This window comes from Mytilus edulis, chromosome 7 (assembly GCF_963676685.1).
Source record: "Mytilus edulis chromosome 7, xbMytEdul2.2, whole genome shotgun sequence".
Lineage (NCBI taxonomy): Eukaryota > Metazoa > Mollusca > Bivalvia > Mytilida > Mytilidae > Mytilus > Mytilus edulis.
Window position 1 is genome coordinate 19,915,520 of NC_092350.1, and position 23,909 is coordinate 19,939,428.

At 32.2% G+C, this 23,909-nt stretch overlaps 1 protein-coding gene across 3 annotated transcripts in view; it reads left to right on the plus strand.

The window, feature by feature from the left end:
• LOC139480969 (Fanconi anemia group E protein-like) overlaps positions 1-18,014 on the plus strand; it is a 31,927-nt gene extending 13,913 nt beyond the window's left edge. For all 3 annotated transcript variants that reach the window (XM_071263965.1, XM_071263964.1, XM_071263966.1), the window contains exons 2-13: positions 2,996-3,211; positions 4,139-4,316; positions 5,436-5,580; positions 6,684-6,890; positions 7,431-7,489; positions 8,105-8,200; positions 9,208-9,351; positions 9,675-9,798; positions 10,687-10,762; positions 13,867-13,939; positions 15,092-15,217; positions 15,994-18,014. In XM_071263965.1, coding sequence (XP_071120066.1) covers positions 3,000-3,211; positions 4,139-4,316; positions 5,436-5,580; positions 6,684-6,890; positions 7,431-7,489; positions 8,105-8,200; positions 9,208-9,351; positions 9,675-9,798; positions 10,687-10,762; positions 13,867-13,939; positions 15,092-15,217; positions 15,994-16,092 — 1,539 coding nt within the window. In that variant the 5' untranslated portion in view covers positions 2,996-2,999 and the 3' untranslated portion in view covers positions 16,093-18,014. The remainder of the gene's footprint in view (positions 1-2,995; positions 3,212-4,138; positions 4,317-5,435; positions 5,581-6,683; positions 6,891-7,430; positions 7,490-8,104; positions 8,201-9,207; positions 9,352-9,674; positions 9,799-10,686; positions 10,763-13,866; positions 13,940-15,091; positions 15,218-15,993) is intronic.
• Positions 18,015-23,909: the final 5,895 nt, after the last annotated feature.

The window sequence follows — 23,909 nt, forward strand, 5'->3', positions numbered from 1 at the left end:
TTTTTTCAGTACAGGACACCAGAAGGTGTTGATTTGACATGCAATGATTGCCACTTTATTTGAACTTAAAATAAAAGAGGTGTGCCTGCTTGAAACGGAGGAATTTAACATAGAAAGCAATAGGACCATGAATTAGTGGTGTACTTCCTATTACAGAGAATCACCAGAAATCCAATTTTTAGAAGTTGTACCTATTCCAATGAAAATAAGTCAAACATGATGTTAGTAATCATGTCTAATAATTTTTTTTGGGTCAACAGTCCTGCTTATGGGAAATTTAAGCTCTTAAATTGGCATACTCAAGTATGTTAGCCTTTTATGGTCATACAACATGCATGCAGTTAAGTCTTGACTCCAAGTTCTTATTTTTGCATTTTTTCTGATTGAAATCAATAAAACACATATTTTATGACTTGTATATAGAAAAGAATAGCTCTTGGTAAAAGTAATCTTATGATTTTTCAAGTTTTTTTGTTTTTCTTATGGTAGCCTTTAACAATCTAGGCAAATGGTATATACTCATATAAGAATTCTAAAATATCACTGTACATGCAATTTTGAACCAGTTTAGCAAGTTATCTAGCTGAGGGATATATAAATTGCTCTTATTAATCTATGTTTTACCACAGAATTATGGTTCATACAAAAAAAAAGCCTTTTTTCAATTTCAAGAAAAAAGGGGGGATAATTTCTCATTTATATCTTAAGTTTGGACTAATATATTTTTATGTAATGAAGAACCTCTGATAAAAATATGACTATTAGTAAGCGCATAGCTTTCCTAATAGAAATTAATAAATAAAACAGTGATATTGAGAATAAAAAAAGTATATTGGTCACTGGTAATATACATATGCAGTCTTCTTTGAATAACCCATATGTTACTACCAGTCCAATTTGAGCTTTGAAGTAATAAAATAGTCTTTGGACTAAAGCTTTATATGTTTTTTATTGCTTGAAATAGATCATAGAATGAAAAAAAGTAATGAACAAGTCAATATAGCAAGTTTGGTTCTGTTATAGGTGTAACACCACTAATTCAGGCCCGGCCAGAAAGCACATACCAGAAAGTAGTACATATTTAACACAAAATAGTTCCTACGCATGGACATAACTTTCAAAATATTTAGAATATTTTATTAATTTTGGTATCAAATGAAAGCTGCATGACTGGTGATCATTGTAGAACAATTTTTGACTGATAAATTTGAATAATAAAAAAATGGCATGAAATTTAAAAAGGAGGGTACATTTTGCCTTTTTGTCAGATCGGAAGTACCTGTTTTGGTACATCTGAAGTTCTGGGAACCAGTTCTTTCTTATATGCAATGTAAGGTATGTTGATTTTTTCAGTACAGGACACCAGAAGGTGTTGATTTGACATGCAATGATTGCCACTTTATTTGAACTTAAAATAAAAGAGGTGTGCCTGCTTGAAACGGAGGAATTTAACATAGAAAGCAATAGGACCATGAATTAGTGGTGTACTTCCACAACGATAAACACGTGTGTCAAACAGGAAGTCTGAAATAACAGCCAATGAAAATCGTCGTTGCAACCGCATGTCGGTTTAAAATATAAACACAAATCTTCGAACTCCTTCTAACTCCGTTGTCATGATTTTAATATAAAAAGATCTCATAAAAAAAAAGGACTTTTTTTTTTTTATTCAGGACAACTGAACCGGCCAGAAATTGAATTGAACAGGTCAAAATGGCCGGCGGCCGGTTCTTAATGAAAACACTGGGATGCCACCAGTGCAGCAGGATCTGCTTACCCTTCCCCAGCACCTGAGATCACCCTTAGTTTTTGCTAGAGTTTCTGTTGCTTATTCTTTATTTTTTTCTATGATGTGTTTTGTGGGGCCGGTTTTGTGTATTATTTTTTTTCTTTTCTGTCCAAAGTGTTTTCAGTTTCTTTTTGATTTATGAGTTTAAATGTACATCTGGAACCTTTTCCCCCTCTTTGGTCAAGGTAGACTAGTTTTTGATAAAGTATAGATGCCAAATCAACTGGAAACTTACACATGCTCCTTACCTGTTACCTGTACCTGTCTGGTAGGTTCACCCTTTTTAAATTAAGGGTCTCTCCCAATGGGATTTATTTAGGTAAGTTAGTATTAAATATGTACATTATTTACCTGTTTACAGTTGTAAATGATATGATCTTTCTTATTTTAATGCCAAATAAGAGTTTTAACCCCCAATTTTACAGTCCACTGAACATAGAAAATGATAATGTGAGCGGGGCATTCAAGTGTAAGTGGGCCATTCCTGTACTATACCTATCAACACATTGAATTTTATACGCCTATAATGGTATACCGTTGTCCATCCATCCATCATCAACATGTCGGACAATAACTCAATGAATCTTTGGTGAATTGTTTATAATCTATTGACATGAGCTCCCTTTCGATTTTTATAAATTTCAGAATTCAAGTTTCTGAGTTTTCACATTTGGTTTTTTTTTTTTTTTTTTAAAGGGGGAATTTTCAAGTTTTTGGACAATAACTCAAAAATACTTGCAGCAGTTTGCAAGAAACTTTGTCATGTTTGTTGAATTGTTTTGATTTTTATAGATTTTAGATTTTATGTTTCAGAGTAATGAGTTATGTGATTTTGTTCATAAAATAGGGGGGATTTCACAGTTTTAGTACAATCCTTTGAGCAGTTATCATGAATGTTTGGTGACTGGTTTATATCTATTTTATATAACATCCGTTTATTTTTTTATTTTTTTATGATATGACATTGAGAAGTTATTGTTACATTGTATTATTTGAAAAGCAACAGGCATAGCATGCGCTCATGGCACAGCTGCTTATTTATATAATTGCATAAATATAATATCACATTTTAGTCCAAATTTACAAAATCACAATAATCTGATTATAAAAAATTATAAATGCAAGCAATAATTTCTGAATTTACAGTATATTGGCTGCCAAAACATGTTCCTAATTTAAAAAAAAAGATGAATTTTGTTGTTACAGGACAATGTCAGATGACAGATTTTTCTACACTATACCTGTAGAATGGAGAGGATTATTCCAATCTGCCATGAAATCTAATAATACTGTTTTAAACAGAATGAATGCATGGTATGAAGAACAATGGTCATCTAAGTATGGAGGACTATTGCTATGGACTGATCTTATACAGAGTTTGTTGGCAGAAGAACCCGCCATCAAGGAAGGAGAACTTATATTGTAAGTTTTAATTATTAAATACCAATACATATACAATATCTTGTATTCAGTTGAATGACAAATATAATTGGATATTTGAGTTTATCCATGCTACCAAATATAGTCTTCATACATGACATATGCCACAAAAATGCTGTGAAAACAAAAATCATAGATTTGCAAGTGCCATATTTCATCAAATTCATTCCTTTAATTTTGAAATAATCTGTTTAATGCCATCATTCAAGTTAGACAGCATTCAAGAGAAAAAATAATACCTAATCATGCTGATTTGCCATATATATAATTTCAGAATTTTGGGTAATTTCATTATTCATATCACCAAAATCAAAATAACATCTCATCATTGGGTGAATTTCCATTTTAAAAGCCAAATATATGCCAAAAAACGTCACTTTCCAAATGGTTTTTGTCAAAAATGAAAGTGGCCACATCGGTGTTCATCCTCAACCTTTATACATGTTATGTATTATCATCAAATACAACTTACATTTCAATATTATGAATGACCACGAATGTGGCCACTTTCATTTTAGACGGAAACCGTCTAAAATTTAACTAAAATGCTCAAATTGTGAAGATTTCAGAAATTTAGCATGACTTAATGATGCTAGAACCCGATATATGTGCATTGTATTGTCAAAAACAGCCCATATTTATGTAGCAGAAGCATTCTACTTTCCAGTAAATAGCTAAAAGATTACATTTTCACAATTTTGTAAAACTGCTATATTTTGGGGCCAAATAGGGGTCTTACTGAATCTACTCCTTTCTTAAATTATGTTTTTCCCAATTAACATGAAGAATTGAAACAGTAATAAGTTTGGGTTTATATTATCATGATTATACATGTTATATCTCCAAAACAATAAACATGATATTGAAAAGAAAACTTCTACCACTTTCACCATGAATTTTATATTTCAGTGTTACAAGATACAGCCAACTACCAGGATTTCTACAACAAGGTTTGCTGGCATTTTTGTTGCATCATAGACAATTTATTCCGAAGTCAAGTCTAAAATATTTTCTGGAAGGAATAGGGAATTCTATGCAAGTGGACTCCTGGGTTGAAATTCTGTACAGAATGTTACAAGCATACCTGGTATTACTTAAATTCTTATGTTTTAGCTTTATCTTTAGTAATACATGTATAGTGAATGTAGTGAAATGGGTTTTATTCAGCTTTTTTGACAAATTGTAAATACTCTTGTGTGACAGTGCAAATTTATAATGGTCTGAAAATATAAAAAAGAAGATGTGGTATGATTGCCAATGAGACAACTGTCCACAAGAGACAAAAATGACACAGACATTAACAATTAAAGGTCACCTTACGGCCTTCAACAATGAGCAAAGCCCATACCGCATAGTCAGCTATAAAAGGCCCCGATATGAAAAGTTCATTGTTTATACATTGTACTCTAACCTTTATCCATTTCCTTCATCAGAATATTTGTTCATCAACAATGTCACAGTATACGTAGGCATGACTTATCTTCACATCAACAATGTCACAGTATACGTAGGCATGACTTATCTTCACATCAACAATGTCACAGTATACGTAGGCATGACTTATCTTCACATCAACAATGTCACAGTATACGTAGGCATGACTTATCTTCACATCCACAATGTCACAGTATACGTAGGCATGACTTATCTTCACATCCACAATGTCACAGTATACGTAGGCAAGACTTATCTTCACATCCACAATGTCACAGTATACGTAGGCAAGACTTATCTTCACATCCACAATGTCACAGTATACGTAGGCAAGACTTATCTTCACATAAACAATGTCACAGTATACGTAGGCAAGACTTATCTTCACATCCACAATGTCACAGTATACGTAGGCAAGACTTATCTTCACATCAACAATGTCACAGTATACGTAGGCAAGACTTATCTTCACATCCACAATGTCACAGTATACGTAGGCAAGACTTATCTTCACATCAACAATGTCACAGTACACATAGGCAAGACTTATCTTCACATCCATGTTTTACTACCATTTACAGGTCTGTTTTTATTTACATAAATTACATGTACATGATGTTATGGTATATTTTAGATACTCGTGTCAAAAAATGAAAGAATTTCTTTGTTATTATTTATGTGCCATATTTTCATCAACATATCAATCGTGTCAATCTTATTTATTTACCTTCATTTGACTGATATGGAAATCCTACTTATATTATATTTATAGACTGCCACAGAAGGACAAAAGAAAGAATACTTACAGTATGAATTTACACCTGGAAACCAAACCTATGCTAATTCTGTTTACCAGCAGCTCCAGAATTCTCAAATTAAGACCTCTCCATGGACAATAACAGCACAGGTTAATATTGGTATGTTACTTCATCCAGTACTCCTAACGCTATAAGAAGATGTGGTATGAGTGCCAATGAGACAACTCTCCATCGAAGTCACAATTTATAGAAAATAAACCAATATAGGTCAAAGTACGGCCTTCAACACAGAGCCTTGGCTCACACCAAACAGCAAATTTAAAAATAACTAGTCTATTAGTAAAATTATTCAAACAGGAAAGCCAACAGTCTTATCTATATAAAAAACAACAAACACTTATGAACCACATAAACAATAATAACCACTGAACAACAGGTTCCTAACTTAGAAAAGGTGCAAACAAATGCAGCAGATTTATTGCATGAATTTTGGTGAAAATTTTCTTGAATAAATTTTTGGTTGCACAATGGTGCAAGTACAATATATATTCAGTGTCTCGTAAGTCTTTATAGGCTGGGTATTGATCCTTTTTTTATGATGTTGTTATGTATTTCAATGTAGATCAATATCTGACACTTTAATAAACTATTATTTATCTTATCTTATCTATTCTGTGACACATATTATGCCACTGTATGTAAATATTGACTATCCAAATTGACATTGAACAAATTTCAAAACATCAGGACATCCTTGTGCAATGTAACATGCTGTTAATGTACATAATGTTTTGAACATTTTTTGATTAAAGATAAAAGTCATTTATTCATACCATGTGCAGACCTAAAAACTAACCAGAAAAAATATTGTCACGGAATAGAACTAACTTTTGATCAGTACTGTTTATCAACGCTTATGTCATGTTTAGTTATTAAGCAAAGAGGGTTAGACAAATTGAATATACATTTGTAAATTAATATTTTTTGTTCTAACTGTTTGAAACATGTTTTTGTCACTGATGATGCTGTTGATCATTTTTATCTATATTTGCACTTGTGCAATATGACATAATATTGCACGATTACTTTTCATTATGTTCTGTGGGTGATACTATGTTGATATACAATGATATAGGGTTATTGTATGACTATTGGTGCATATACCGGTAGACTTTTTTTTATAAGTCATTGGAATTGATAAATAAATGTTTTAGGTTTAAAATGAACACAACACATTTAAAAATTATTTTAAATGTTTTAAGGATCAGTTATACAAGGCAACGCTGATACCCATGGAAAACAAGTAGAGCAGGATGATGACATGGAAGGAGTTACCTCTCTTGTCAATGAAAGAGTTATCTCCCCTGACAATGCAGGAATGACCTTGCCTGATTTAATCATGCTAGAGGATCAACCACTACAGAAATTACCAAGACTTGAAATACAACCTCTCACTCAAATGGACCATTGTAAGATTAACATATATTTTGTTTTATCTTATTGTAAAATTCAAGTTAAATATCAGCAGATTTCTTTTTATCCCCCCCTATAAAGTCTGCTCAATTATTCAAAAATTTCAGTGCACAAAATACCATGACTGAATGAATTCAAATTTATTGTAGATATAAACTATTACACAAAGTTTAACAAATATATATATCCACCACTGCATTGTGCTAAGCAGAGAAGCAGCAAATACTAACTTTAAAGTCTTTGGTTTGACCTTCCTCACTCGAGGGGAACATAAGACCACTGAGGCAGCCAGACAAAAGGAAAGCAAGAAAATTAGACAACAAATGAGTTTTGATCAAACAAAGCTACTTCAGATATCAAGGGAACCACACATTTGATTATAAAAAATATTGGAGAAAGTTTAAACTGCTAAGAATAAGATAAAAGCAGCTTCTAATTTCAGTCAATTTGTAATTTCAGAGAACCAAGTGGGAAACAGAAATTTGGTTTGATTTAATTTTTTTTTAAACATATCTTTATTATCATTTTTTGTTTAGCTGAAGTAACTTGTATGATAGAAGAAAACTCACAGACAGATATACAACCAGAAGATTTGGTATGATTAGCTGTTACATGTATATATGCAATAAAAGTTTAATCTCAACAAGTATGAATAAGATTAATTTGTTCATAGGCATTATTTTTCAAAACTCTAATGGCAGAAATTTCCCTCAAAGGGTAATTGGATTTGATCTAGGTCCTATTCTGTGTCCTTTTTGAAGTGTCACAGCAGTAAAGGGCATTATGTTTTAGAGTCTGTGTGTCCATCCAGCTGTACTGTATTGTGTTATAGTTTTGGATAAGCGTAGTTTACAAGTCAAATCAACTTTAATCTTAGTACACCTGTAAATGTTCAATATAAGGTAAATTGTTTGATCAAATTAAGGTTTTTACCCAGATTACGTTGTTTACTAATATGTTTGGCTTTTGGTTGTTTCATGTGCAGTCAAACATTTTTTTTCAGTACTATGTACAATGTACATATGAAAAAGTATCAAATCATTGATGCAGATATAATGTCATCCACTGAAAAAATAGAAGTACATCTATAACAAGAAATATTAATAATAAATAAATCAAATACCTCTTGTTTATTTGAATATAGCTGATGATGGTTGAAAATTGTTTTCAAGTGAATGTTTGAAACAATAAACTATTTATTTACTTCCAGGAAAAGATGAAAATGATAAAAGATAAATGGGAAAGTGGGGAAGATGCTGAGGTTCAAGATGAGATGGACTTAATTTTGACTTCAAATACAAGTGTGGTAAGATTAAATAAATGATATACATAGTGGAGAGCATTTCACTTAGAATAAAATGTTTGGGAGAGGAAAATTGCAAGTTTGAGTGAATTTTACAAATCAGCTTATGGTGTTAATTTAAATAGTAAAGTGGCAAAAAATCAAAGACAACAAACAAATCAATCTCAAGTTTATATGCCATTGAAAGATATGAAACGTTTTCAAGTATTTTTTTAGCATCTCAATCAAATATTTTTTATGTCATAGACCAAAAGTGATCATTTTTCAAATTTTATTTGGTCAATGGGCACAAAAATAATGTTGCTCTGAGCAAAAATAAAGGATGGAAACTTCTAGGATATTAAAGCGGCACTAGCTGTCGAATTCATGTTCACCGATTCTAATCAAATTCTCATATTTGATTTATAACAATGTAAAACATTTATCCAAACTATTAAAAGTCTAAATAAAACAATAAATAAGGCACAGGCATGAAAATACGTAGCTTTGTTTCGTGTGTATTTGAGTCTAGACGCCATCTAATTATTTATAGAGTTGACATCTATAAATATAGATATCAATAGATTAAGCAAACACATGCTTTTGAATTATTCTAGGTCTATTTAATTTCATATGACAGATAAAAGATAGATGTTTATTATCGTTTTTACCTGTATTAGAATGTTGATCCAATCAGTCAATCAAATGATTTACCTTTGTTTCATTTTCAATGCTGACATTCTATTCCTTTAAATAACTTTACACATATAATTCACGTGTTATCCATCTCAATCTAAGGGGTTAAATTAAGGTTCACATGAATACAGATTCAATCAGGTCGAGTTATTCACTTGCAAGTGAATAATTCATAATCAATGTTTTTTTGCTTATTTTGACAAAATTGAACCTTATTAGCTACTAAAAAGGAATTATTATTTTACTATTTGTATTTCATTACTGATTGAGCCAAAAAAAAAATAATAGGTTTTCATATATCTCGTAGCTAGTGCCCCTTTAATATATTTTTACAGGTAGAAATGATGTGCCAGGAAGTCTGTATTGCAGACATGTCTGAGACTGCCATGGCAACAGCTTGTAATCAGATACAACAGCTAGATAGAATGATTTCTCATAGTAACTGTACAGTTATGGTGTCAGCTTTATTACTTCAGAAGGTATATTTTAAGATATATATAGTTTTGAAACCACAGTGATTTTTTTATGAAAATTTGCATAAAACCTATTTTTCACCTAGTAGTTAATTCAAATATTTAATTTTAAAAATACCTGCTTGTGCTACTAAGATCTAAATGGGATTAATTTTTTTTTTTTACAATTTTATCCCTTGGAAAACATACATTTCAACTGAATTTGAAAATGAAATATTTCTAGTCTGTTTCTTTGTTGTTCAAAAAATTGTAGAGTTCTAAAACTAAAAAAATGTGCCGAAGACATTCACTTCAAAATTTCTTTTTCTAATCATAATTACTTTTTTCAGGTTATAGAAATGAACCAAAGTGCATCAAGAATATTGACAGGAGTAGTTGCCATGGTGGCAGAATCATTTTCTAAACCTTTAATTGAAGGAGTGTTTGTTCCTGCTGTTGAGAATCATCAGTTTGGTAAATTGATATTGTAATATGTGTGAATTAATATTTTGTTTATGGCTCTACTGTATTGGATGGTACATTAAAGTTTATCCTCGTGTGTTCATTTATACGTTCATCACGAAAATGGTTTTCATTCTCTAACTTTAGCTTACCTCAATCAATATTATGAAAATTATACACTGCTTATTAATAGTTCCACAAAACTACTGATCAAAGTCTAATTTGAGTGGCGTTACTGTTATCAGTCTGCTGGAGTTATGTCCCTTTATAACCTAATATGCAAGCTTGGTCATCATCTGTGTCCCATGGACACGTTCTCCATTTACTTTTGAATATATTGCACAGAGATGAACCCTCTCAGAAATAAGCATCAGTTATTTCAATAATTGAGATATATGTGCAAAATCAAAAGAGCAGAAAACACATCGCAAATATGTCGCTAAACAAAATGTATAGATGCACAATTTGCACTTTTAATAAAGACTAATTTTAATTTGTTAATTTGATTTCCTCAGTGGTGCCAGCATTAACTTTTTGTATAAAACATGTATGAAGGTAGAAAAGCTGAACAATCCATATTTTGCATATATACCTTTTAATCAGCAATTACATTAACAGGATTATATAAAAAAGAAAATGTGATATGATTGCTAATGAGACAACTCTCCATAAGAGACCAAAATGACACAGAAATTAACAACTATAGGTCAACGTATGGCCTTCAACAACGAGCAAAGCCTTAATAACTTGAGAAAATAATTGTTCAATTTTCATGATTAGGTGAATCAGTTGTGCATTCTTATGTACCTAATATCTGTGGTAGTTTACAATGCAATACATGAGTATATGAAAAAATACTTAAACTCATAATGATGATGACAATTGATTATTTTACAACAGGTACATATCAAGCTGACCTCATAATTAAAGTATGCAAGGAGGTATTTAATGATACAGACAAGTTATATTTTCTGGAGTAAGTATTAAATTAAACTGTTTGCTACTCTGTTTCAGAATATCAAACTTTTTTAAAGACTGTGGTAAATCATTGGTAGTATATAGATAATGGAACTTAAAAAGCAGGAAAATAGACGATAGGTCTTTGTCCTTGTACTGTAAATTCAGAAATTATTGCGTGCATTTATTATTGCGATTTTGTCATTTTAAACTTAAATGCGATTTTAATTTTTACGATTTTGAGAAAAGTCATGCTTAATTCAGTTAAGATATAACCAAATGCGAGTTTTAATTATTGCGTTTACAACTCCGTCGCATTATTCGCAATAATAAAAACCTCGCAATCATTTCTGAATTTACAGTATTTGAGATATAAATATTGTAAATTTTGATTGAAAACTATTCTCTCTAGATTTTTCGTACATTTACTTCTGGCATCCAGCTTCTTTCAAAAACTATGAAAAAAGTAGCAAGGATTTTATAAGATATACTCTGACACAAAATAATGCTTTTGATGTCAAACTACCCAACAAATTTGCAGAAATAAAACTTTTGGTGAAAGAGAAATATATTTGGAAAATTTTGGGCCTAAATTCACCTGTCTATGAATTTGCATTAAAAAATCAGGATTAATGCGCTACATAGTGTACTAATTTAAGATTTCAAGAGAAACCAGGGGTTACTTTTGGAGTAGTTATTTTCCCAAAGGCAATTCTTTCTTAGAAGATTTTAAACTGTTAAACATAGGTTGAAAATTGGCATGTAAAAAGGTGATACATGTACAATTCAGGATATATCTGGTTTCTATGAAGTTAAACTTCAGGTAAAATATTTAGAAAGCTGTGAAAATGGCTATATTTGGTTGAACATATAGTGATTTTTAATTGGTGGTCTGACACTTGTTAGCATTTTTTTTTTATTGTACTACATACATTGGCTCAGATAAATGTAGAGGATTTCAAATATCTGACATAAGCATCAAACACATGTGTATCAAATATCCTTAATGGCCTGATTAGATGACTGATTCTGATTTTTATACGACTGCAAAAAAATATTTTGCGTCGTATAATGGTATGATGACGTTGTCGTCGTCGTCGTCCGAAGACACATTTGGTTTCCGGACAATAACATGAGTTTAAGTCTATGGATCTCTATGAAATTCAATAAGAAGGTTCAATACAACAAAAGGAAGGTTGGGATTGATTTTGGGGAGGATGGTCTCAACTGTTTAGGATTTAGGGGCCCAAAAGGGGCCAAAACGAGCATTTTTCTACTTTCAGGATAATAACTTGTGTATAAGTATTTCAATTGCTCTGAAATTATACCACAATGTTTAATACCACAAGAAGAAGGTTTTGATTAATTTTGAAGGTTATGGTGCGAACAGTTTACGAATTAAGGACCAAAAGGGGCCAAAAAACAAGCATTTTTGTTTGTGAACAATAACTTGTGTGTAAGTTAATGGATCTCTCTGATATTGTACCACAAGGTTCCATATCACAAAAGGAAGGCTGGGATTGAGTTTGAGGGTAATTGCTCAATTCATGCAGTATTTAGGGGCCAAAATCAAGCTTTTATCTAGTTTCGAGACAATAACTTGTGTTTTAAGAGTATGGATCTCTCTGACATTGTACCACAAGGTTCCATATAAAGAAGGGAAGGCTTGGATTCAGTGTGGGGTTAATATCTCTGAACATTAAGAAAAAAGGGACCAAAAAAAGGGCAAAAAAAAAGCATTTTTCTAGTTTACAGACAATAACTTGTGTTTAAGTGTATGGAACTCTCTGAAATTATACTACAAGGTTTCTTACTAGGAAGGAAAGGCTGGAATTGAGCTTATGGGTTCTTGCTTCAGGGGGGACGGGGGGTTCAATAAGTGAGGGGCCAAAAAAGGGGCCCAAATAGGCATTTTTATAGTTTTCAGTCAATTACTTGTGTTTAAGTGTATAAATCTCTCTGAAATTATACCACAAGTTTTCATACTACAAAGGGATGGTTATGGGGGTTATGGCTCAAATCATTAAGCAAATAGGGGCAAAAAGGGGGAAAAACAAGGGTTTTTTCTGGTTTAAGGACAATTTAGACAATTTAAAAGCAGTGAAGGGGAGGTAATCCAATTGAAATTTAAAGAACACTGTTGTATATATGTTTGATTACTTGATTACCTCCCTTATACTGCTTGAAAATTATGTATTAAGAAATGATTGTCTTGAGGAGTGTAGTAGTAAATTTATTGTTAGTTACTGTTAATTAATAGTGATTTTAACCATGACTGTATGTCATTTTATATTTTAATATTTTATGAAGTATTTTAATGAGAAGTAATTGTTGCCAACTCAATTGAAAATTTGATTTTTTTGGAATAAGAAAACGGGGGAGGTGAAAAAAATTTGGGAGGGGGGTAAAATTTATCTCATTTCAGATTTCGGAAATTAAAAAGAATTTTTCTTCAAATATTTTATTTTGAGGGGATTTATATTCAACAGCATAGTGTATTGCTCAAAAGGAAGAAAAAAACATTTTTTTAAGTTCATTAGACCACATTCATTCTGTGTCAGAAACCTTTGCTGTGTCAACTATTTAATCCCAATCCAAATTCAGAGCTGTATCAAGCTTGAATGTTGTGTCCATACTTGCCTCAACTGTTCAGGGTTCGACCTCTGCGGTCGTATAAAGCTGGGCCCTGGTGAGCATCTAGTTTGTTGTTGTCTTTAACATGCTCGCAATACACCTTAACGCTATTTTTCGCCATTACTGGACATCTCACAGGTTCCAGTAAAATTATGACGTCACAGTACAAAATATCTGACACCTCAATGGAAAAGTGATTGTTGTATGACGTCAAAAGTTGAAGTGGTACTGTACAGATTCTCTGGTTAGCCAGGATTAGCAATAAGGTGTATAGAGAGAAATAGAAATTATGATAATTTATTTTCATTTTTCTGTAAAGTTATTCTTCGTTATTTCTTATATCTTGTTCACATACAGTAAATAATTTAACCTCTGGACCTTGACATTATGCAAGGTTCAAAATAAAAGATGTTTTTTTTCTTTTGACAAATACACATTGTTATTTTAATGGTTGATTAAAGAAATAATGAAGTTTGTACTTTTTTTCAGGCAAATGTTGAAAAAGTTTATAGATATTACAGATAATCATATTTCTGTTTTACATGCTTTGTTTGAAGGCAAGGTAATTATATGTTATTTATCTAACTTAAATACAAGCCTTTCTGAGCTAAATCTTTTGCTGTTTCAAGTAGAAATCCATTAAAAAAAATCACCATATTGAAATGTTACACCTCAGGAGTCAGGGAAGAGTGCACATGATTACATTTGTCAATCAGTTATAATATGAATGTAGATGAAACACTTGCATAGGTCTAGTGTATAAAAAAAATCCAAAAGAAAAAAAGGGTCTGTGACAACAAATTTCAGCATCTAGATAAAATTGACAAATGACTGAATCCATCAATTGATTCCATATGCATGTAGGACTAAATGCTCTTATATACATGTAACAATTTGTGATAAGTTATATCTTACGTGTTTATTATCATTGTAAGCAGTAAAAATGATCAGAAATACAAGATCTAAAAGATAACAAGTATGATCCACACCATTTAGTTGATGACTAGATGAGTTATTGCTCTTGAATGATAATTTTTATTTCACATAAACTCAACACAATCTAAGTAAAAGCTTATATGACTGAGCCATGACGTAAGTTTGAGGTTTATGTGTATTTAAGATTAGTAAATGTACAGTTTTAAACAAAATTGTAGCCACATTTTGGGGTAACATCATAACAAATTGTTTTATTTAAAAGCCTTGTTATTACATTAAACATGCCGATTTCCTATCAAGTTTACAGTTATGTCACCTGAAACTATCATTTTGCCTACAAATGAAAGGGTTTTGACAGTTAGCATTGACAAATTCATAATCTCTTGAATAAATTCAGGTGTAATTTTGTAGAAGACTACATATATAACAGTTATTGGGCAACTCATAAAACTGCACACTATCAACACAGTCATATATTGCAATAAGGGATAAAACAGTAAAAATAATATGTTTATTGAAGTAACACATATACAATACATTATTCATATACAATATACTTACATAATAAAACAACCAATATCCAGCAGTGATATCCAGCCAAAAATCTGACTTACGAGACACCCTATTGGTCAGACTATCTAACTTGGTACAAGAACAAAATAGGGTAGTGTTACAATTCTTTTCAAGAACTTTCTGATAATTGAAATTGTTTACATTATCTTGTCACTTTGTACTTAAATGTCATGAGTTAATACATTTAATTTTACATTAATTTCAGGTAGACATCAGCGATAGCTTACTTTTGACAGTATTGGAATCTTTTAAAATATATGGATGTAAGCTGGAGAAAAATTTAAAGTTTGGAAAGTTAATTGTGGCATTGGTCAACAAATATGGTGCACAGGTATGTCTTTTAAACATTCGGTAGTCATTAATACATTGTTTGATTTAAGACAGACTTAAACAGATGATTCTTTTAAGTTCTTATCTTAATTAAACCATTTTAAAAGTCAGTCATTAAATGTAGCAGGCATCCCCTTTTTAAGTTAGTCCTGTCATAATTTGTTGCTCTGTTATACAATCTATGAAAACATTTGGTAACGTTTAAAACATTTTCATCTTAAGTCAATTTTACATATATATTTGTACATCAGTGATACAGCACACACCCACTTAAGTTTAGAAATTTGTATGTGTTTATTTAGTCCTCAAGTCGTTAGTCCAAATATTTCCATCACTATTTTCTTCCGTACTACTGAATAGAATGACATATTACGCAACAGCATGGTAGTGATGGGTTGGAATATGTGATTTCTTTATATCTATCAGACATCTACTTCCTGTTTGATGATACTTTGAATTTTTCAATATGTTGAAGTTTGAACACTGGATGTTATGTTAAGCAATCAACAATAAATCAATCAATATATTGAATTAACTATGAATTTCTCATATTTTATTTTTATTCATGTATTACTGGACAGTAGACATAGTATTTTCTAGAATGAGCAGCTTGGCAATGATAAAGTGAAGTGTGTAGGTGTTTTGGGGATTAGTCAGACACACACACTGTCTGTTTGCCAAACTTAGGAGTGGGGCCAGTGACAGTATGTTTACCTAGGTTTTCCTGTTTCATCTTCATCATGTAAGATTTTATAGGTGTGTAATTATACATTTCAGATGAACAAAGAACATAAAGAGATTTTGACCCAAATGGTGATGTCTCACAAGTCATTTTTGAAGAAATCAATACAAGCAGCTGTGGCTAAATTTAAATGATTTACTGTTTTTAAAGTACTTTAGTTCTTGGGTCAAATTTTTCGTGGTTTGAGCAATATTCACATGTTCGTGGGTTTTTAAATTCATGGATTTTAGTTTTCTAAAATAAAAATAATTGACAAATTAAAGCCTTTAGAAACAAAGGTTACAAATAGTCTGGATTGAAGGAAATTGCAAAGTAAACTTTGACTTGTGTAAATCGTAGTGATAACACAAATTTATAACCCATGATAAAGTGATCAACAGATTAAAGACCATCAAAGTTGTTAATTAGGCCATAAACATGTCATCTAAAGAAAATAGTAACATAAACAAATGCTATAAACATATCTTGAATTGTCAAATAATTCTTTTCGAAATCAAGCCCAGCATGGAATTATTATTTCCCAGATGTACAAGGAGTATGAGGATATAAAATGAACACTAACATACTAATAAAATTGAGAATGGAAATGGGGAATGTGCCAAAGAGACAACAACCCGACCATAGAAAAAAACAACAGCAGAAGGTCACCAACAGGTCTTCAATGTAGCGAGAAATTCCCACACCCGGAGGCGTTCTTCAGCTGGCCCCTAAACAAACATATCCTAGTTCAGTGATAATGAACGCCATACTAATTTCCAAATTGTACACAAGAAACTAAAATTAAAATAATACAAGACTAACAAAGGCCAGAGGCTCCTGACTTGGGAGAGGCGCAAAAATGCGGCGGGGTTAAACATGTTTGTGAGATCTCAACCCTCCCCCTATACCTCTAGCCAATGTAGAAAAGTAAACGCATAACAATACGCACATTAAAATTCAGTTCAAGAGAAGTCCGAGTCTGATGTCAGAAGATGTAACTTAAAGAAAATAAACAAAATAACAATAATACATAAATAACGACAGACTACTAGCAGTTAACTGATATGCCAGCTCCAGACTTCAATTAAACTGACTGAAAGATTATGATTTCATCATATGAACATCAGGCACAATCCTTCCCGTTCAGGGTTTAGTATCATACCATCATAACATATATGAGACGAACATAACCTGTGTCATGCCAACAACTGGTTTTTGAATAAATGTGTTTAGTTCCGATGCAAAGACCCTATAAGTGAATCAATATTAACGCCAAAATATGCAATCTTTAATGACCTGACAACAGTATTGTAACTATATTCCTTCTTAATAATATATATCCTTACCAGAAATCTGACTTTCATCGATCAAAAATATTTCTTATGAGAATTAAAAGATCAAAAGTTGTACAGGTTAGGTTATTAAAGATTAAATGGGTATAATCCTGCATGCGGTTGTAGTTCTGTGACTGCTATTAAAGTATTCTCAGATTTGGCATTATTCATATATTCTCGAGATCATATCAGTAGTCAAACCTACCGATGGGGATCTTTCGATGTCTTGATTTGGACAATGGTTGTTTTATTTCGTTGGACACTTAAATTTGTGGAAAAAGTCATCCACGAAAACCACGAAAATTGGAACCCCACGAATGAAAGTACTTTCACAGTATAAGAATATGTAAAGTTTTTACAAGAAATATGTTAAATTTACCTGATAATTAAAGGAATTATTGCGCAGGAATAATAATGGTATCTCTGAACTGTTATATCAAACTCTATTATAATTTAAGTCAAAATATCTTATGGTGAAAATATGAATGTAATAAGATGCATTAGGGGTAAAATATGGCAAAAGGTTAGTCAATATTTCGGGTTAATAATCTAAAGAAGGGCCAAACAGTTTGTTGGATCTACTTGTTTTGTAGTTGACCATTTTTCTCTCAGTGTTTGGGTTAATGACCAATGACAATGATAAAATTACTAAATATTGTTGCAAGATTAATTTTGTTTGTTTGTTTTAAAACAATAAACTGTAGTATAATTTGTTATGAATTGAAGAACACTTTTTAGTTTGATATGTTATTGCTTTGTATTTAAAATCCAACATCACAAAACATTGCTAGATCTTTTACACGTAAACATTCTCATCAGAGTTTGAGACAACCCTTCACCAGAGACCAAATGATGATATTGTTAACAACAATTAGCAAAACCAATACTGCAAAAATAGTAAAAGGCCCTAAAATGACAAATGTCAATTAATTCAAACGAGAAACTAATGACCTGATTTATGATCAGTAATTTCTTGGAACAAACTACAACCACTGTAATACCAGCTCCTGACTAGGGACAGGCACATACAGAATCTGAAGGGGTTAGACATATTTGATGATACCAAACACACCCCTAACCTGGGAAAGTGAATAACATTACATCACAAGTATAAACTATAAAAATCAGTTGGAAAGGATTTTACTCATCAGAAAAATACAAAACAGAAAAAAACCTGGAAAAAAAAAACACAAAAGATACAAAGTGCCTTTCTGAGATTACTCACAGTAACCAGTTGCTGACTACTAGTTCAAAGCTTATGACAACTAATAAAAATTGATGTGTTTAAAATTAGAAAGTTGAAATCATCATGTTTGTCATAGATTCAAATTTAAAGTATTAGTAGTCTATTTGTTTCATCAAGGGAAAGGTCACAAGATATGAAGCTGATCTACTTTCAAAAGTATCCTTTATTTCAAGTTCACCGGGATACGAGATGTAAACCCTAATCCAAAAGTGGGTTATTGAGTGGGAACATCATCACTATTGCTGAAAGTGAAAAATTCTGCTTCATATGAGTATACAAGTAGTGGTGCAAAATCAGTACTCATCAAAATATTGTCTGCTAAAAGAAAATCCACCAATCTCAATAAATATGTTGCAATCAAAAAGCCCAGCATTTTGATAATTTCATCTTAGGAGTATTTGTTATGGGATTTGATGTGGTTCTTCCAAAGTAAAATTTTTCATAACTTACGGAATATAACCTGTGATACAGCTACATTTACTATGATAAGTCAAAAACCTGAAATCGTCAGTCCACTCCTAGAATTTCACTTTGCACGTTGTTGTTTGTACTTATATTGAAGGTGTGCATGTGGTCAAGGTTATGGTTTGGTTTTGATTAATAATTGCTCTTTTGGGAGATAGTTGAACTTGGCCCTGTTTAGCTCAACTGGCCCAGAGGGCCAAGTGAGCTTTTCTCATCATTTTGCGTCCGTCGTTGTCGTCTGTCGTCGTCGTCCGTCTACGTTAACTTTTACAAAAACCTCTGAAACCACTGGCCCAAATTAAACAAAACTTGACCACAATCATCATTGGGGTATGTAGTTTAAAAAATGTGTCCGGTGACCCTGCCAACCAATCAAGATGGCCGCCATAGCTAAAAATAGAACATAGGGGTAAAATGTAGATTTTGGCTTATATCTCTGAAACCAAAGCATTTAGAGCAAATATCACTGGGATAAATTTGTTTATAAGGTCAAGATCTATCTGCTCTTAAATTTTCAGATGAATCAGAGAACCCGTTGTTTTGTTTCTGCCCATGAATTGGTAATTTTAAGGAAATTTGGCAGTTTTTGGTTATTATCTTGAATATATTTATAGATAAAGAAAAACTGTTGACAGCAATAATGTTCAGCAATGTAAGATCTACAAATAAGCCAACATGGCCAAAATGGTCAGTTGACCCCTTACAGAGTAATTGCCCTTTATAGTCAATTTTTTGTAAAATTTTGCTATCTTTTACAAAAAACTTCTCTGAAACTACTGGGCCAAATTAAACCAAACTTGGGCACAATCATCATTTGGGTATAGGTTAAAAAAAAATGTGTCCGTAGACCCGGCTTACCAACCAAGATGACTGCCACGGTTAAAAATAGAACAAAGGGGGAAAATGTAGATTTTGAGTTATATCTCTGAAACCAAAGCATTTAGAGCTAATCTGACAAGGGGTAAAATTGTTTATTAGGTCAAGATCTATCTGCTTTGCCTTAAGGGCCAAGTGATCTTTTCTCACCACGTGGCGTCCAGCGTCCGTCTTTGTCGTCTGTCGTCATCGTTGCGTCGTTAACTTTTACAAAAATCATCTTCTCTGAAACTACTGGGCCAAATTTAACCAAACTTGGCCACAATCATCACTGGGGTATCTTGTTTAAAAGATTTATCCAGTGACCCGGCCAAACAAACAAGATGGCCGCCATGGCTAAAAATAGAACATAGGGGTAAAATGTAGATTTTGGCTTATAACTCTAAAACCTAAGCATTTAGAGCAAATCTGACGTGGGGTTAAATTGTTTATTAAGTCAAGATCAATCTGCCCTGAAATTTTCAGATGAATCGGACAACTGGTTGTTAGGTTGCTGCCCCTGAATTTGTAATTTTAAGGAAATTTGGCCGTTTTTGGTTGTTATCTTGAATATTATCATAGATAGAGATAAACTAAAAACAGCAATAATGTTCAGCAAAGAAAGATCTACAAATATGTCAACATGACCAAAATGGTCAGTTGACCCCTTAAGGAGTTATTGCCCTTTATAGTCATTTTTTTACCAATTTTTCGTAAATTTTTGTAATCTTTTACAAAATTCTTCTCCTCTGAAACTACTGGGCCAAAATTTAACCAAACGTAGCCATAATCATCATAAGAATATCTAGTTTAAAAAATGTGTGCGGTGACCCAGCAAACCAACCAAGATGGCCGCCATGGCTAAAAATAGAACATAGGGATAAAATGTCGATTTTGGCTTATAACTCTGAAACCAAAGCATTTAGAGCAAATATGACATGGGATTAAATTGTTTATCAAGTCAAGATCAATCTGCCCTGAAATTAGCAGTTGAATCGGACAACCCATTGTTGGGTTGCTGCCGCCCCCGAAATAGTAATTTTAAGGAAATTTTGCAGTTTTTGGTTATTATCTTGAATATTATTATAGAGAGAGATACACTGTAAACAGCAATAATGTTCAGCAAAGTAAGATCTACAAATAAGACAACCTGACCAAAGTGGTCAAATGACCCCTTAAAGAGTTATTGCCTTTTATAGTAAATTTTTAACAATTTTCATTAATTTGGTAAATTTTTGTAAAATTTTACTAATTATTTTCCTCTGTCACTTCTGGGCCAAGTTTATTAAAGACAATTGTCATTAATTTGATTAATTTTTGTAAAATTTTACAAAATATTTTCTACTGTCACTTCTGGGCCAATTTCAGTAAAGATAGAGGTAATAGTAAGCAGCAAGATTGTTCAATAAAGTAAGATCGACAAACACAATTTTGTCCTGAATCCATCCGTGTTCTTTGTTTAATATGCACATAGACCATGGTGAGCGAAACAGGCTTTTTAGAGCCTCTAGTTGGAGTATTGATAACTCCTCTAACAATGAACCATAAACCTATGTTCTCCCATGCTCCACGTTGTTAATTTTAAAATAGCACTTTGCATCTGCGGGGACATCGTTAGGTCTCTCAGACACAATTGTATCTCAAAGAAAGTCCTACATTTACTTTGATATACTACTGTTATTTCTGAGAGAAGTGCAAGGGCATCACTTGGTCTATTTGAATTCTGTGTTCATTAGGTGAAAAATCATAGGAGATGGGAAGAAATTGCAAATAACAAAACTAATTAGCTAATAAGGTTTACAAATAAGAAGTATGCCTGATATCGTTAGTTTACTCCATAGGAATCATTGCCTATGCAAGATGAGTTATTACCAATTTTGAGCGTTCTTACTAATATATTGAAAAATTATACCGCAAAACATCAATGCTTCATATACAAATAAATCAGTCGACCCATTACTGGAGTTGTTTCTCATAACGTACAGTTTCAACCCGTTTTTATGCCCCACCTACGATAGAAGAGGGGCATTATGTTTTCTGGTCTGTGCGTTCGTTCGTCCGTCCGTCTGTCCGTTCGTTCGTCCGTTCGTTCGTCCGTCTGTCCCGCTTCAGGTTAAAGTTTTTGGTCAAGGTAGTTTTTGATGAAGTTGAAGTCCAATCAACTTGAAACTTAGTACACATGTTCCTTATGATATGATCTTTCTAATTTTAAAGCCAAATTAAACTTTTGACCCCAATTTCACGGTCCACTGAACATAGAAAATGAAAGTGCATGTTTCAGGTTAAAGTTTTTGGTCAAGGTAGTTTTTGATGAAGTTGAAGTCCAATCAACTTGAAACTTAGTACACATGTTCCCTATGATATTATCTTTCTAATTTTAATGCCTAATTATATTTTTTATCCAATTTCACGGTCCATTGAACATGGAAAATGATAGTGGGAGTTGGGCATCCGTGTACTTTGGACACATTCTTGTTATTTTTAAATTGTTCATGTCTTGAAGAAAAGAAATGAATACACAGAAACTTTGTCCAGCAAGGCAAGATTTTGACTCCATCTGTTTCTAGTTAGATCAAATGTTCGTGTTGTATTGTATCAATTTTATGCTGAAGTTTCAATTGAGCGTTATATGACTCTCTTCAGAGCCTCATGTTTAGATGGCAATGTTAAGTTTAACGCTTCCTATGACTTGAAATGGGTTTTAATGAAGCCGATGAGTGTAGACTTGTATGACACAAGTTATTTGATAGGTTCGTGTTTCCCAGTCCATGTTTATGTACAGTTGTGTTTTGTATACTGTTTGTTTGTCTTTTGGTTTTTTGTTATGGGCCGGTTTTATCAGTTTATTTTCAATTTATTATTAGTTTGAATGTTGAATGTCCGTTATAGCGTAAACATATTTATTTGAGTCTTTCGATTATTTTAGGTTTTCATATGCATCTTTAGATATAACAGTTCTCGTGAAAAAAGAGGAATATTAAGACTGCATTTCTGCCTGTTTATGGTAGTGTTGTAATTAAAATTAAAACTTAGGGAAACTATTTTCATCTTTTAACAAACAAGGCTACATACGTAATATACTGAGTTACCTAGGTAAAATGATTGTTTCTCCCATGATCTGAGTACCTGCTGGCCTCTCACAGATCGATGTGTACATAAACTGGTTATATAGATTAAAATTATGAAAAATTCCTTACTTCTTCTTTGAATTGTGACCAGCTGTGTGCTCAGCTGGTTTAAATATTTGTTTGATTAAATGTATAATGCAAGAGAATGATCTGTCTAAAGTTGCAATTTTAATTCATCAGGTGTCTTCGTGAATTTATCATCAAGAAAAGAAAGCAAGTACATTATGTTATATATATAATGCATATTTTAAGGTTTTCCGTGTCGTATAACACCCCTAGGTTTATGTTTGTATTTTAACTTGTTGTACCAACTTAGTTTATAGAAGAGGGTCCTATGCTGCTTTTTATTCTATTTGTAGTGGCATATTAAGACATTTTCGTAAAAAGGGGGGTACTGACTCCCTTCTTCCTTAGAGAGTGCCCGCTCAGGTCATGCCTCAGTGATTCCCTATGTTATCAACCAAAGTTTTCTCCCAAAAAAGGGGGCGGGCACGCACCCTGAATCTACCTTTTTATTTGTTATAACATTTTATCGTGGAAAAGATATTATTTTTCAACAATTTTTAACGAATGAACTTTTCAGAAAAGTTTTCTCTTTTAAAAATGGCAATACATTTTTTTAAACAGAGAACCCAGACCCCATTGTGAGGTTCGTGGCTGTTATTCAATAGAATTATAAGAAATGTGATCTGTTGATCATTTGATAGAGTAAGAAGAAAATATAGATGTAAAAATGTAAGAACTGATCCATGTAGGAACTCGTCGTGGATGCATATACATGTAACACGAATATGAATATCAATGCATGTAGGTCACAGTATAAATTTTTTTTTGGGGGGGGGGGGGTGTAAAATTGCTGCTAGTTTTGTTTTTCCGGCATCGATCTTCTGATTGAAAAACATAGATTTAAGTTTGGCCCTAACTTATGTTTGGACTTTAACCAT